Genomic DNA, 17,298 nt, shown 5'->3' with positions numbered 1-17,298 from the left:
CTCTGAGCTAATATCCGTGCCCATCTTTCTCTACTTTCTATGTGGGATGCCTAACACAGCATTGCTTTTGCCAAGCGGTGCCATGTCCGCACCTGGGATCCAAACCGGCAAACACCAGGCCGCCGAAGCAAATGTACACACTTAACCGCTGGGCCACTGGGCCGGTCCCTGAATATTCTTAAAGACATACATATCACATATGGATGGAATTGGCATAGCACCTTACTAGTTGAAATGTGGTAATTAAAATAACCCATAGAGGAGAGCAAAGAGATATTCTAAGCAATCTGGGAGTCCTCTATACGCCTAGAAATTTAGGGTCTTTCATAATCTAAGTAAACCCCAAACAAGACTGGACATGCATGTGATGATATTTTCTGCTGTTTGCCAACTCCCCCGCCACTGCCCATGCCAAACAAAACAAAAATTTCTGCCCTTCTCCGTGCTGGCCTGAGCCCTGTGAAACTGATTTCAATGGACTGCATCTCAAAGCAACCAATGGATTGGTTGGGTTTGGTACTAGAAGGAAATGGGGGAGCAGGAAGACCAAGAAGTCAGAGTATTTATTGTCCCACTCCATCCCTGCTTCTCCATATTTTGCCCTTGCTGCAGTCCTCTCTGGGTACATTTCCAGGGTCCCTTCCAGCAGAAGTTGGAAGTCCCTAGGTTCTGGTAACACTGATCCCTCCCTGTGCCCATGTGGTAACAGCTTTCCCACGTTGTCAATTGCTGTGTGCTTCACCACCCCTTGTTGGTCCCCTTAAACCTGTTGAGATATGGGTGCTAGTTCATTCCTTAAGGTAAACCTTTTTGAGTGTGCCATCTGTCTCCCGCTGGGATCCTGATGGATAGAGAGCCTTCTCTTGGAGTCAGTAGCCAAGATGGGAGAACGTTTCATCTTTTGAGATCAGTCAAGACTATATTTTACATTTTGCTTAGACAATCGAAATGACATCATCATGGGACTGTTAAAGGTCATGTGCATAAATACTTGCAAAAATAATACTATGTGTTACTATTTTCAAATTCTTCCAGCAAACTCGACACTTCATTTTCTTGCTAAACTATTATTACTCTGTGGATCTAATTAAAGCAGCACTTCCAGGTAAGGAATCCAGAGCAACAGTAGGGAGTTCCGTCCATGTGCAGCAGCACCCACCCTGGCACCGGAGGGCTCGGCAAATGCAGAGCTGAGGTGCTCCACACGCGAGAGGCTTTTAGCATCTTTATTTTACTTGGACTGACTTATACATTTCTTTACCAGATATTTCAGTCAGCTGTAGAAAGGGGTCATTCAAAAAATATTTTTAAAGTTTATTCATCTGAATGTCTTTTGCTGTTTCCATGGCAACTTTTCCCCAAAGCCACAACTCCAAATTCTTCTGAAAACTTCATCTCAGAAATCTAATTTAGCTGACACTCCAAAGGCTCAAATTTTACTCTAAAATTTCTTAAAGTTAGGAGAGTTCTAAGAAAGTGTCAAATAGCCAAAGAGAAAGGAAAAAATCTTGACCAGTTTTGATTTCAAAGGGTCATGGCATCTTTCAAGGAAAGAGCCCTTAGTAACAATGATTATATTTGAATGAACAAATTAGTCTTAGAATTTATGTATAACTTATCTGAACTGACATGTATCCCATATTCACATGCAAGTAGTCACCAGAAAGATAAAGAAAGCAGTACCATATAATGATCGGTGGGAGTTCTTGTTGTTTCCTTTGATCTATCTTTAAGTTTTTAAGTATTCAAAATGTATTTAAGAATAAAACAAATCAGAAAACTTGATCTTTCGAAAATAAGGTTAGAACCAGAAAATCTGAGAAGGTACATTAAAAAATATTAAATTAATTGTAATTGTTTGTAAACATTGTTGATCTTAGTCCAAAATTTTGTAAGCATCTAAGACTTTTAAATCTATTTAAATACTCTTCATCATTTTGGAGTTTACAATCTAAAACAGGCCATGCCAAGTAACATTCCGTGATGTGGCCCAGACTTAAGAAAGGGCCCCGCAGTCCTTGTCAATGGCAGACTAGATAGACCACTAACACACCTGCCCCCCTGGGCTGCCTGGGAGAATTTTAACCCTGATGGAATTGAGAAAGAAGAGCTGGGAGGAGCTATCTCCTTCCTCCTTCCTTTTGCTTTTCTTTCAGTGCCTTTTGCATTTTCCCCAGAGCAGGCCAGTCCACAACATATTCTCAATGAGTGGTTGCTGGACAGAAGTGGGCCCTGGCTTCTCACTCACATATAGTCACAGATCCAATGTCCACACACGAAGGCTCTCTGAGAATTTCCTCAAATCCTAGTTCAGAGATTATGATTCCTAATTTTAGACCCAGGACTAATAGATTTAATAAACTGGTATTCCAGCTAAATGAGACTAGAGATAGTGAATTAGACAAGGCTGTTAGACATTAATAAATCAAGAAATCAGCTAAAGTCTGATAAAGGAGAGAAAACAGGAAACGTTTAAGAAATAAGGCCTAAAATTACAAAGAGTTGAGGAGTGAAGAAGCAAAGAGCCCAAGGCACTGAGGCTTCTAGAAGGGGCCACTATCACTCTTCTCAGAATAATCCTGGCACAGTATGAAACATGCTGTTCATAACTGTGACTCACAGATGGAAAAGGTAACTCACATTCTGTCAACTCCATCTCTTAAACAGTAGGGAAATATGTATAGTTCATTTTAGAGAGCACCATACAAAATTATTCTTAAAAACAGTAGAGATTTTGATGTCTACAGAAATACACAAGTCAAGATTTCTCAATCTTGGCACTACTGACATTTGGGCTAGACAATTCTTTGTTGGGCTGTGCTGTGCCTTGTAGGATGTTGAGCAGCATCTCAGGTCTCTACCTACTTACTAGATGCCAGAACTTCTTGCCAGTTGTAACAACCAACAATGCCTCCAGACATTGCCCAATGTCCCTGGTTGAGAACCTCTGGCTTAGATTACCTAGAAAATGGATGCTGAGGGACATATTGTCAGACCATGCTATGTACAGGAAGCATTCCTACGACTCTTATATCCTTAGAGGGTTCATTTGAAATGAACACTAGGTTAAAAAACAAAAGACCTCTCTGAAAACTTGTAGTACATTAACTAAGAGTCATATGAAGCAAAGCGCTGGCCTCCACTCTCCAGATCCACTTTGCCTCAGAATCCTAGACTTCGTGGTGGCTTCTTGAATGGTAAGTGGTTCACCATGTAAATCAATTGATTTCCAAACATGGGTGATATCAGAATCACCTCCAAAGTTTTTTCAAAGTATTGATTCCAAGTCCAGGCCCTGTAGAGTCTCACTTAGCAGGAAATGGATAAAACCTTGAGGCCAATACATTTTGCAATCATCAATTGATGATGAGTGTAGTTTGGAATCCCCTGGTGTAAGTTAGGTAAAAACACCCAGGGAGCAAAATTCATCTACTCATAGATATTTATTGGGTGCTACCCTGTGCCAGGCCCACATGGGGATATTGTGGGAAAGAATGATTGGGGCCCTGCCCTGAATAAGCCTACACGCCAGTAGGGAGAGAGACAAATAATGAATGTATAATATAATACCAAGTAGCGATGCAAACAATGAAGGCAGCAGCTACTGTGATATGATCAGTGGTAACTGAGTGGAGTCAGAAGCACTTTGGAGAGAGCAGTCAGGGAAGGTGACATTTTTTCCTGCAACTTATAGGATATGAAAAAAGCCTGCTACACAAAGAAGGTCCCAGGCAGAAGGAAGAACAAGTACAAAGGCCTCGGGCAGGAAAGAGCTGGTCGCATTTGAGGGACGGAAAGGACACTAATGTGGCCAGGCAGTGGTAAGCTGAGAGGAGGTATTAGGAAGCAGGGAGGATCATGTAGGAGGACTTGGAAGGCCCAGGTCATGGATGAAGATAAGTGTAATGGAAGTCTAAGTGTAATGGAAACCAACTGGAAAGCTTTAAGCACTGAAATGTCACAACTTCATTTTCTTTTCAAAAGATCTCACTGGCCACAGAATTGGAATATAGGGTTATTGTGTTGCCTAAGTGAGGAACAATGGATGGTGAGAGTTAAGATTTAGATGACAGCAGTGTGGACGGAAAGAAGAGGATGAATTTGGAAAGTGCTATGAAACAGACCTGGCAAAGCTGGCTCGGAGATTCAATGTGGGGGTTTCAGGAAAGGGAGGAACCCAGGATGACCCTTAGGTGTTCTGGCTTGGTTAGCTCACCAAGTGGCCAACTGTTTACTGAGAGAGGAGAGACCGAGTGTGATACAGGTGAGGGGCAAGTAGGGAGTCAAAAACCCAGTGAAGATTGTATGACTGGACAATAACATCACAACCAAGTTGAAACTCAAGTGCATTAGGTCCAGGGTTATCACAAGGTGGGGAACAGGAAATGTAAATAATATAAGTTTATTACCAGAAAGGACTAGGCAAAGAGTAGTATTTGTTTTCCTATGATTGGCAGATACCTCTGCTATGCAACACCCAACGGGAAGCTGATTATTTATCAATTAACAGTGCTTAAGAAGGATGGGAAATGTGGCTTCCTAAGATGGTAGGAGCTCCAAACCAAAGAGGTCACATCTAGGAAAAGCTCTGAGTGCAGCAGAAAAGAAAGCATGTTGGGTGGGGGTGGGGCCGGGGGGTGGAAAAGGTATCCACAATTAGTAGAAGTGTTAAGAGGACTCAATAATCTCCCACTTCTTTGTAACTTGCAAAAATTTTGCTTTTGTGAGGAGATAAAGGACAAGCAAGCAGAGTGTTATAAAAGTGAATTTCAGGCCATGCCACAGGTCAGTACAAGTTCTGCTGAATTTCCTAAGATGTCTACACTGGCAGCACTGATGGAGGATGAATAACTGATTCATATCAGCTTGGCCCTGCAACAGTGCCCGGTTTCGGGCATCTTCAGAATTACCAAAGAATACCCTGTAATCAATATGACTGAGTTAAGTGAACTTAACGACTTCAAAGATTTTGGAAATCAAATGTTCATAGACAGCAAATTTGGAAACTTCCATATTAAGACCTTAACCATTTTGAGTGAAGAGAGGCTCCCTGTGAGGGTAAGCAGCTTAGCCCTTCCAGTAGGTTCCTTAGGGAGGGGTTAAGTAGAACGAGGGAACAGTCAGCATTTAATGACGAGGTTGTGGTCAAGAGCACAGATGGTGGGGTGACCGCACCAAACAGGAAGTGAGGTCAGCAACAGAAGAGCTCAGAAGTAGACTGGTCCATGGGCGGAGAATGGCTGCATCTTGACAGCTGGACTCCATGGGGCCCAGTGCCAAGTCAGAGGCTAAGCCCCCTGCTTTTGACCACACCTCAGGGAACAGAACACACATCGCCCACTCATAGATTTATCTTAGCAGAAGCATCACAAAATTTTCTTATTGTTCGTTTTTCATAGAAGGGGGTGAAAATAAGTGTCTGCCTCTAGGGAGTTGCTTGCGATAATAGTATTCACAAGCTGCTCCAAAGTACCTCTGATAATTTGTTCTAAAACTAAGGTTCAGTGTAGTAATTCTATTGAAAGAGTCACCATACTTAACTGCATGGGTTGTCATCAAATTTGACGTATGTTACATGATCTTGGCAGACAATCAAGGTTTGTTATATTTTGTTTGTGGTTAATGGAAGAAAGCATATGAGGACTGTTGGGGAAGGCAGGCTAAGGCAATCTTTAACCCAGGCCAGGTGACCCGACTTTTGGCGGTCATCAAAAGCAGGAGAGCGTTGTTAAAGTCATGATCATTGAAACTGAGGGATCTCATACTCTTACCCCAGCACTTGTGCTGTGTTTGCAGCTCTCTCTGAACCTCTGTGTCGGCCTCTCTCTGAAGTTCTGCATGTTCGTTGAATAGTATATATAATACTCATAACATTTAGCATATCTCCTCTTTTCAGATCTTCTTCTTATACAGTAATTGTCACATCTTCTTAAAAACATGTGTGAAAATCAGACAGACCAGTGGGTCTCAAGCAGGGGTAATTTTGCCCCCTAGGGGACATTTGGCAATATCTGGAGACATTTTTGGTTGTCACAGCTGGGAGGGGGTACTACTGGCATCCAGTGGGCAGAGGCTGAGGATGCTGCTAAACATCCTACAGTGCACAGGACGGCCACCACCACAAAGAACTATCCTACCCAAAATGTTCATTTTGCTGAGGCTGAGAAACCCTGAGAAAGCTGTAAAGATATGGCATTAAACTCAATGGTTATTTAAAATTTTGGGTTTTTGTCTATACCAGTCCAATTAAAGAGCTATTTGGTCACGCAATTCAATAATATGGACAGTCACATTAAGTCACTGAAGGTACAATATTTGATTGTTGGTTTATTAAAGTGACAAAAGGAGGAGGAGGAAAGATAATTTGGTTCATCTATCTCAATTTTCCAAATGAGTCAGACAAGCTCTGTGAGATCAGGGCACCTGGATAGCTTTCAGTTCTGTCACCAGCTACACCTGTGCCACCTTGAACTCTACTACTCTAAGCTTGGATTTCTTCAGCCACAAAATAGAAAACCTAACCCACCAGCTGTATTTGGGGCTTAAATTGACACAGACTGTGTCCAAATACTTTGCAACTTGTATAAGACAATACTAATGAAGGAAATATTATTATGATCTGCAGTTTCTCCAGAAATGCTGCCAGGAAATCATTGATTCATGACCCTTGTACTCTGGCACCTCTATAGCCCATCCAAACAAAGTCTGGCTGGATCAATGTCCTGAGCACCTCTCAAATATGCCAACTGCTCTCAACCTCCAGCCAAGCTGCCATCCTAGTGTAGGTCACCTTCTCTCATCTCTCCCTGGCCCAAATGTTAGGATGCACTCTGGCTCCTCCTCACCTTGGACTCCATGCTGGGACCAGAGCAGGCTTTTCAAAATGCAAAATCTGATCAAGTCACCAAAAGGCGCTAAGGACGACACCCAGCTGGAAGGATGGAATCACCATAAACTGAATGTGGGAAAACCGTGGGAGTAAAGGTTAGGAGGAGAACATTAGCTACTAACACACATTCTTGTTGTGATGATAAAACAAGAAGACAGCTGTGCTATACTTCGGAAAAGTGTAACTGATTATGTAAATGAAGGACGCTCTTATCTACTTAAGTGTTTGTATTTCTCTTTGTGACCATTATGACCATTTAAAAAGATGAGTGAAGAGTTGACAGCAAGTCTTAACATTTTCACTATTTAATTGTCTCTTTGGAAAACTGACCAAATAGCTGGCACACAATAGGCACTCAATAAATGTTTGATGAATGAATAAAATGCAAGCCACTGATTTCTTCTACACAGTCTCATCTTGGACAAGTGAAAAAAGTACCAAAGGAAGAACATCAAATGCTTTCCCCCTGGATTATATTTCAGACGAGGCAAGAAGTACTAAGACACATGGAGAGTAATTCTTTTCCAGTAAGACACAAAGAAAAAAAGCCTCCACGATCCCAGGACAATGTGCAGCAGAGCAAAACCATGGTGAGCAAAATAAGTGGAATATTTGTGCTAAAAGGCAAAGCAAACTTTTGGAATTACCTAAATCAATATGGGGGAAGCAGACAAAGAGTGCATGATAGAATAGATAGTAATCTATAGAGGTTATGTTAATACGAAATGCAACGGGTCACACTTTAAAAGAACATTCTTTTGACTTGTGACTGATGCAGAGCTGCTGAATGCTGCTGCTTTATCATTCTAAAGTATGCATAGGCATCTTCTGAGGACCCGGGTGACTTCTTCCAACCGGAAAGCCAACAAACTCCCTCCAGAATCTTCCTTTTTATAGTCTTAAATCAGAAAATATGTACGTGGTGATCTGTGCTAGAATAAAGGGCTATTTCATCAGCAAATCTTCAGAGTGCAAGAGGAGACATTAGCATCAGCTTGACTCTAAGTTTAGGCTTTCAGGAGAATGAGACAGCGAATGAAAATAATTTTTAAGTTGTTTTGTGATGCATTAGATGTATTTGCATAATTGAGGCAATAATCATTCATAGAATAAATAGATCGATTCTCTTTTTTAAATTAAGGAGCCAGTTCTTACCTTTCCTCCTCTACTTTGTAAACGGCATAGAGACTTCAGATTACAAATCAAAGGGTACCAGCACACAGTTCAAAATCTGGAAAAGGTGGTGGGATGAGATGCTGATTGGGCATAATGGGCACAGTCTCTAGGTCCTTCAGTGCAGAGAAACCTCTGCTGAAAACGTGTTACCCTTAATATCACTTTAAAAGGCAAATCACTGTGCCGCTAGTGTCTCTACTAGAAAGATGACCAAGTATCGGTAACTTACTAGTGTCTCACTTGGCGTTTCAAGGCAAGTAACTGGCAAAACTAGAGAAAGAGCTGTCATAGGTTCCTAGAACGTTCACCCGGGAAAGGATCTTAAGGATTTTCTAATTCAGGCCCTCTCTTTTCCAGCCCAGCAAAACAAAGTAAAACAGCAGAGGTTTGCCCTGAGGTCAATGGCCCCCAGCTGATCCAGGACCCACCCAGCAGCACCAAGAACCAGCTGAGGCAGCTCTGGACCTCTGTCTGCTTCAACTCCTTTCTTGAAAAATATTTTTTCTGTGGAGAGTGCATTTTGGAGAACACGAATTCCAGACAGATAACTGTCTTTGCCTTATTATAAATATTGATGATTCTTGTCTTAACTTTCAGCCTGCTTCTCTCCAATTTTTAAAGTTGGCATTCAGCATGTCCAATCTCAACAATGAAAACCATGTCAACTCAGTAAAGTAGCAGATGACAGTACAACTGTAATGCCCTGTCCAAAACCACACATCTTACAATTGGAAAATACAAGTCCAAACCTGGGGTAAGCTAACACTGCCGCCTGCCCGCTTCCCGGAGGCAGCACTCAATCTTCAGAAGTAGTACTCGTTCCTCAGAAACATCTTTCTTTTCTCTCTCAAAAATAAACTCAATCTAGAATCTGGATTTGGTTGGTCAATCATTAACCTTGAAATCTTGACTCCTTCTTTAAAGGAGGCAAACCCCATGAGTTTTTTGTCTGTTGTGTCCTGTGGGACTCCAGCACTGAACGCACTGCCTGGCACCTAGTAGGTCCCCAATCCATATTTGTGGAATATTTGAGTCCACAGGGAGAAGAGAGGCCACTGATAAGGACCCCCTGGAATCCTCTTGTATTAATCAGATAATGTGCAACATTCTGTCCCGTCACAAATTCGGAGGGGAATGCACACCCCCTTGCAAGGAGCAAACCGGATGCACCCCAACGTGCCCTGCAGCATTTCTCTGCCGAGTCCACTCGCCACACGTACGGATCACGAAGCGCCCCTGTCTCCCGTACAGTTCTATCCCCGTTCTAGCAGCATATCTGACCGAAGACTAAATGGGTGAACCTGGGCCCAGCCCCAGGAGCCCCATTTCTCAGCCATGGCCAGCGAGGCAGCAGCAGGGTCCAGCCCCCGGCCCTGAACGCAGTGACCACCGCGCGGGGCAAAGGAACTCGGGCTCCTGGGGTGGTGGCTCCCTTTCAGACGGGCAGCCGAGTTTCCGAGCAGGTGACACTTGGGGGTGACGCACCATCCACTACCCTCCACTGAAGACCTCTTAGGAGCCACGGATCCCATCAGACCCGCGCTATCCCCTCCCAGGCCGGCCAAGTGGCGCCCCCTGTTGCTTCTGCACGCGCAGGGACACTTACCGCGTAATGCAGCTGCGGCTTCTCGCGGTACACCGGGTCCCCCATGTCGCCACCGAGGAGGAGTGGCGGGCCCCCGGGCGCAGCCTGGGGTCGCGGCGCCTCTCTGAGGTCCCCCTATTTCACCGCCATCCCAGGGCAGCCCCCAGACGAGCCCTGCTCCCTGCGCCCCGAGCACGGTGCAAAGCGCCCAGGCCACCAGCGTCCCGCCGCGGAGCTGGCGGGGACCGGGAGGAGGAGGCGGCAGCGAAGGGGAAGGAGGAGGAGGAGGAGGAGGAGGGAACGGCCGAGTCAGATGCGATGGGCGGGCGTTTAATTCCTTCCGCTCCTGGCGGGCCCCTGTCGCAGCCAGCCGCCGCCGCCAGCTGTTGGGAACTGCAGCGACTGAGCGCGCCCACGACAGGTGTCAGGGCGGCCGACGCTCCTACCTCCTGCCACCCTGCCCCTACCCAGGCTCCTGGGACTTGGACTGCCAGGGCTGGGGCTGCCAAAGCCTTCAACACCTGCGAGAGGGCGAGCTTGGGTTTCTAAGAAAGAAAGAGACTTTCACTAACTTTGACGGGGGTGTGGGCCTGACGCTGGAAGGCGATTCGGAACCGGCTTCGGGGAGGGCGGAGTTTCGGTGTTTGGAAAGCCCTCCTTTGGAAGAGTCTCAACGAGGGGAACCCTAGGAGAGGGCAGGCCTGAGAGGAGCCAAGTAATGCTGTTTTGGGGAACTGCTGAGGGGAGAGAGACCTGGCTGGATTCTGGCCTGGCCGCGCCACTTTGGGCAAACTGAGTCCCGGAGGGTTTGCAAGACCTGGGCATGTCTGGGGAACTCCGCTGGAAGGGGGAGTCCTGGAAAATCTGCTGGAACTCTGCTGGGACGTGAGGACTGGCATTAATGCCAGGCTGGATCCGAGTTGGTGGAAGGAGGGGAGGGGTGGAGTGCTCAAAGCGCTGCTTTCTGTGTCTTAGTTCTTAGGAGCAAATTGCAAAACGACATAGACATAGGAAGGATTTGGAAATAGAAGAAACACACACTATTTGCAAACGCTGCCAAGTAAATCAAATTACTTTTAGCACACACTGGAGGTTCACACCACCTAAAACTCACCTCTTCTCTGCAGTCCCCTCATGGAAGCCTGCACTATGAAACACCTGTGAAGAAGTGCACCGAGTTCCCTCCCCAGGCCTGGTGTGCTGTGATTTATGTGCAGCCTCCCACAAGCTGAGTCTAGAAAAAGGCACGGTTTGGGGCCAGAGTGGAGACTCCAGACCCAGTGAAATCAACCAATCCAAGCCCAAGAGGGGTGGCTATCAAGTGGAAGATGGGTTTGTGGGTGTCTTGGGTCAATTCTTCAGGGTCCCACTATACTAGACTCCCTGAGTGGTCCTCCATCTGCTATATGTGTTGGGGGGGGGGGGTAGGAAAATAGGATGTGGCCCCTGTGTTTGAGCCCTTACAATTTGGTTGGACCGACCACCCACTGGCATATACTATTTTTACACAATTGGCAGTATAATTGTAAACAGCAGCGGGAATGTGAAGCCAAGGTTGCAGGTATCCTGAAGAATCTACTATTAGATAGTCCTGACAGTTCCTCTGCCTGGAAAACTGTAAGATTATATCTGCTAAAGCTGATCATATGCCTACCCTCTGACTCAGCAATTCTACTACTAGATACACGGACAAATGGGTGCCAATGGCCTCCTCACGTATAAGAATGTTCATAATATCTTCAGGCAGAATCGTCAAAATGGAAACAATCAAATCAAATATCCATCAACTGGTGCATGATAAACCAATTGTATGGATAAACCTATCCATACAATGGAATATTACTCAGCAATGAAAGGAAAATGCTACCAATGCACACAGTGACATGGATTATGCTCACACACTTTCTGTTGAGAGAAAGAAATCAGACACAAAAGAGGACATACTGTAAGATTCCATTTATTTATTCTGGAATTGAAATTCAAATGTTGAACTGAAATAGGCAAATATGATCTACGGTAAGAGAAGCCAGAATAGTGATCACCAAGATGGGGAGGTGGTATTGACTGGAAAGGGGGTACAATGGGACCTTTTGGATTGCTGGAAATGTTCTGTGTCTTAATCTGTATGACAGCTACCTAAGTATACCCATATGTAAAGTTCACTGAGGGGTACAGTTCAGATTTGTGCAATTGACACCCTTCACTATGTCTATTTTATACTGCAATAATATAAAAGTAAACATAAATTTAAAATCAATCCTCTGCCAAAAACAGGAACTTCCTGCCAGAATGCTTCCTGTCTTAAGAGAAAGTCAGTTTCACCATTTGCTCAAGTCTCTTTCTCCCTGCAGCCTGTCCTGCCCAGGTCTCTTTTCCTTCTGCTCTGTGGGAGAACAGAGCACGCCCATTCACCTTGGAGGCCCTCCCTGCTCCCCTACATATCCAGGCAAAGCTGGAAAATGACGCAGTAAAGTCCTAACGTCCCCTCTTTGCTTTCACTCTGCTGTGGTGTTGAAAGCAATCTTTAGAGCTATGTCATCAAAGATCCTTAGAATAAGGCAGAGAAGTAGCACGAGCTTCACCACACTGCATCCTTCGGAGAATGCAGCCAGGGCAGCTGAAGGATGGCATGCGTACAGAAATGCCCCAATTTAGGGACGTCTGCTTCACCGTGGTCTATTTAGAAAAATGAACTCTCCAGCCTTAGGACTTCTTCCTCTGTCATACCTGCCATTAAACCTCCGAAGCTAAAAAATCCCTTTCTCTACAAAATGTTTCATTATTAGTATATACAGTCATCCCTCTGTATCTGTGGGGCTTGGTTCCAGGACCCCAGAGGATACCAAATTTCTGAGGATGCTCAAGTGTCTTATATAAAAATGGCATAGTATTTGCATATAACCTACGTACATCCTCCCATATACTTTAAATCATCTCCAGTTTACTTATAATACCTAATACAATGTAAATGCTATGTAAATAGTTATACTGTATTTTTTAGGGAATAATGACAAGAAAAGAAAGTCTGTATTGAAGGCTGGTTGGTTGAATCCACAGAACCCACAGATACTAAAGGCTGACTATATAAACAATACAAGGTGGGTCCCTGGATTTAAAGAACCTTAACCATAGTCCTTTGATCATTACCCCTGAGTAAGTCACCTCCGTGTTAAAATTGGGTTATCTTGGATTTTGTTTGTATTCTGCCTTTGAAAAATGTATTAAGTCACTAAACAGAGTTATGGTAAGCCAAAAATAATCCATCATTCCCAAACTGTGTACTTACATTTTAGGAATGACTTCTGCCTACTAGCATATTTCTTGCTAAATTGTCATTGCTTAGTCAGAGGTAAATTTTCAAGTGCAATAGGGTTGTTTTTCTGTGTTTGAAAGCTTTGAGGAGATAGGACGAAGCATTTAAGAAAAGAAATTATCAGTCCATGCTGCAAGACTCTTAAATTCACCTCAGAGTGAATCATACACCTCTTCAGTTCTCAGTCCATTTGTTCAAGACTCAAAAAGAGACCTACAAGACTGTGCAGAATTCTAAGAGGTCTGTTAAATCTTAAACAATGTGAATTCCACACATTATTTCTATTTGAATATATTTCAAGGTATATTTTAAACACTACTCTAATAAAAATTTCTTACTCATGCATCTTTACTTCCAAGTATCCTTCCTTTGTTATTTATTCACCAGGTCACTTATTCAATAAATATTTTTAAGTGTATATAATTCACAGGTATTGTTCTAGGTCTTTTAAACTATATATTAACACAGCAGGTGGTTTTGAAATTCAGGCTTGGTCTTTTGTGGCGATGGAGGGAGATGAAAAGAGAGCTCATATAACCTTACTTCAGAGAGGGCTGAAGTTCATCTCTTTCGCTGGTTAGGTTAAGAGCCTGCTTGGCTAATATCTTCTTTTGGTTATTAATTTTTTTAAAATAAATTTCTCCAATGTTTATAATTTCCTCCAGAGAGAACTCAAACATAGTCTCTAGGAGTTCCTCTACCAGCAACAATTTTAAGAGAAAATGTGTCACGCTAACAGTAGCATTTCCATGTCTTCCTACCTGGAAACATTACAGCATTTTGAGGACTGAAGGCTGTCCTTGCTGCCAGAGCATTTACCTTAAAATCCTTGTTTGCATTTACTCTGCCTGCCTATAAGGTTGAGTTAAACTTTTCCACATTTAGTGCCAACCCAAGAGTGATCACTTTTTTCATGAAAACTTGACCTAAATCTGGGAAAGCAAATTCAACTTCAGGCTTTAGCAGGAGCTGAGGGCCCGTGTGAGCACTAAAACCCGTTTAGCATCAGAGGACGAAGCATTTCCAGGAGGCCCAGCACTGTCATTGTTGACAGAGCGGCTATGAGATCCTCTTGGGTGGGGAAACCCTTCCCCCAAATCTAGTGCCTACACTTTTCCATCCTGCTGTCCTGTCAACCCACCTCCTAGAGTATTTTTAAATTTTAAAATAGAAAAATTGATAACATATAATGTGCAGCTTAATGAATTATTGCAAAACATGCATCCAGTCTAACCATTTCCAAGGTCAAGGAACAGAATATTGCCAGTGTCCCTTGGCTGCATTATACGCCCTCTCTCCCTCCTAGTGGCAGACACTGCACTATCTTTTATGTACTTCATTTCTTTGCTTTCCTTTTATAGCAGGGTTTCTCAATCCCAGCACTATTGACATTTGGGGACCGATCTTTCTTTTTCCCTCCAGCTTTACTGAGATATAATTGACATATAGCATTGTGTAAGTTGTAAGTTTAAAGTGTATGACGTGATGATTTGATATACATATATATTGTGAGATGATTACCACAATATGGTTAATTAACGCCTCCATCACCTCACATAGTTACCTTTGTGTGTGCGTATGTGGTGAGAACATCTAAGATCTACTCTCTTAGCAACTTTCAAGTACATGATACAGTATTGTTAATTACAGTCACCATGTTGTACATTACAGCGCCAAGAACTTATTCATCCTATAACTCTATAACTGGAAGTCTGTACCCTTTGACCAACATTTCCCCATTTCCTCCACACTCCAGCCCCTGGTAACCACCAATCTATTCTCTATTTCTATGAGTTCAGCTTTTTAAAATTCCATATATAAGTAAGATCATACAGTATTTATCTTTCTCTGTCTGACTTATTTAATTTAGCATAATGTCCTCGAATGGTAGGATTTCTTTTTTTAAGGCTGAATAATATTCCATTGTATATGTGTACACCACATCTTCTTCATCCATTCATCTGTCTATGGACGCTTAGGTTGTTTCCAGATCTTGGCTATTGTGAATAGTGCTGCAATGAACATGGGAGTGCAGGTATCTCTTGGAGACCCTGATTTCAATTCTTTTGGATATATTCCCAGAAGTGGGATTGCTGCATCATATGGTAGTTCTATTTTTAATTTTAATTTTTTTGAGGAACCTCCATACTGTTTTCCACAATGGCTGTACCAATTTACATTCCCATCAACAGTACACAAGAGTTCCCTTCTCACCACATCTTCACCAACACTTGTTATCTCTTGTCCTTTTGATAATAGCCATTTTAACAGGTGTGAGGTGATAGCTCATTGTGATTTTGATTTGCATTTCCCTGATGATAGTGATATTGAGCACCTTTTCACACACCTGTTGGCTGTCTGTGTGTCTCCTATGGAAAAATGTCTGCTCAGGTCCTTTGCCCATTTTTTAATTGGAGTATTTGGTTTTTTGATACTGAGTTGTATGAGTTACTTACATATTTTGGTTATTAACCTCTTAGATATATGGTTCGTAAACATTTTTCTCTTATTCTGTAGGTTGCCTTTTCATTCTGTTGATTGTTTCTTTTGCTGTGCAGAAGCTTTTTAGTTTTATGCAGTCAAACTTGTTTATCTTTGCTTTTGTTCCTTGTGGTTTTGGTGTCATACCATAATTCTTTGTTGCAGAGGCAGTCCTATGCATCATGGTATGTTTAGCTGCATCCCTGACATCTACCCACTAGATGCAAGTATTATCCCCCTTCCCCAACTGTGACAACCAAAAATATCTCCACACATTGACAAATGTCTCCTGGGTGGGGGGAGGTAACATCACTCCTGTTTGAGAACCACTGATTTTTAGGAAACATCCATAAATCTTAGTGTTGCCTGTTTTCTAACTTTATATAAATGGATTCATAAGTATGTTTTTATTATATCTGGATTCTTTTACTCAACATTATGTTTTTAAGGTTCTTCCATGTTGTCATACGTAGCTGTAGCTTGCTCATTCCCATTGCTGTCTAGTATTCCATTGTATGTGTTTACCACTATTTATCTTTTCAGCTGCTGATGGACACTTGTGTTCTTTCCAGTTTGGGACTATTGATAACCATACTACTTGAACATCATTATACATATCTCCTTGTGCACATGTGCATGCATTTTTACAGGGTGCAAACCTGGAAACAGAATTGCTGGGTCATAGGCATGGGTATCTTCAACTTTACTGGACAATGCCCAACAGTTTTCCAAACTGATTGTACCAATTAGAATCTTTATTTACACTACAGTATAAATAGACTGAACATAGTTTATATAAAGACTGAACATAGTTTAGAGCTGTCTCCATTCTAGGTTTTCTCATGGGGCTACAAAGATAAAATTCAGGAAATCAAACTCCAGGATCAGTAAGGAGAGATAGAGAAGCAACTTAAGGTCCTCCTTGTCCCAAATCACCTGTCTCCAGTAAGTGAAGAAGAACCTAATAGCCCTGCTAGGGTCTTGGCATTGCAAATGCCATTGCTGACTCCATCCACATGTATGAGTAGGATCAATGGGTACACTGGTTATGCTTTTGAGGGAGGACATTTTATTAGGAAGAAGTTCAGCATACTGGGGGGAAAAAATCTCAGTAACCCAACTGTAAACATAAGTGCCACTTAAGGAATTACCATTTTGCTCCACAGCCATAATTCTCCCCTTCCTCTCAACTCTAACAAGGATATGGAGATGAGAAGGATCCAAGGAAAAATGAGGGGTCCCATTCCTCTCTCCAGGTAAGGTAGAAAGAGACAACCCCCAGCCTGAAGACAGACCTGGTCTGAAGATCAGTGAATGAGGAATTCCTGGGAGTCCCAAGAATGGTGCCTGGAGCTGTAATGACATAGGACAGAGAAGAGAGAGAATGCCCTGGCTTCACCTAGTACTATTGCCCTCAGCCTTGATCCCTACTACAAAGAATATCAAGAAGTTATATATCAACTAGAACTGAGAATGTGATGATCTGTGAATGCAGGGAAAGAAGGCAAGGGAGGGAGGGTAAGGATAAACTGACCATTACAATAGGCTCAGTTTGGCATCATTTGTTTGTCCTATTCTTGCCATTTTGATATGTTCACTGGAGAATTGCTACTCAGTGCCTTGGAGCCAGGGAGTTTCCTTAAAACGTATCCAGAGAGAGATGTTTCTAAAATAAATTTTCTATTCAAGGGTGGTTAGGCAAAAAGGAGAGGGTATAATCCCTCTAGTTATGACTTCCCAAAAAACAGTTTGAGAATCAAGAAACTATTTTTCATTATATCCATAAACTAATGTTATTCTATTGCCTCCATCCAACCAATTACAACGTCCTTTCCTCTGCGTGGTGTTTTAAGC

General features: G+C 42.9%; 1 protein-coding gene across 3 annotated transcripts in view; it reads right to left on the bottom strand.

The window, feature by feature from the left end:
• Nucleotides 1–17,298, bottom strand: part of ARHGAP6 (Rho GTPase activating protein 6) — a 463,892-nt gene that overhangs the window by 228,057 nt on the left and 218,537 nt on the right. Inside the window, exon 1 of one of the 3 annotated variants that reach the window (XM_046673810.1) lies at nt 9,672–10,134. The exons of the other annotated variants lie outside the window; for them this stretch is intronic. Coding sequence (XP_046529766.1) covers nt 9,672–9,716 — 45 coding nt within the window. The 5' untranslated portion in view covers nt 9,717–10,134. Of the gene's footprint in view, nt 1–9,671; nt 10,135–17,298 lie in introns of those variants that run through there. 3 annotated transcript variants of the gene reach the window in all.

This window comes from Equus quagga, chromosome 10 (assembly GCF_021613505.1).
Source record: "Equus quagga isolate Etosha38 chromosome 10, UCLA_HA_Equagga_1.0, whole genome shotgun sequence".
NCBI classification, from domain to species: domain Eukaryota; kingdom Metazoa; phylum Chordata; class Mammalia; order Perissodactyla; family Equidae; genus Equus; species Equus quagga.
The sequence above is the reverse complement of the archived record's forward strand: the minus strand, read 5'-3'. Positions and strand labels throughout refer to the sequence as shown.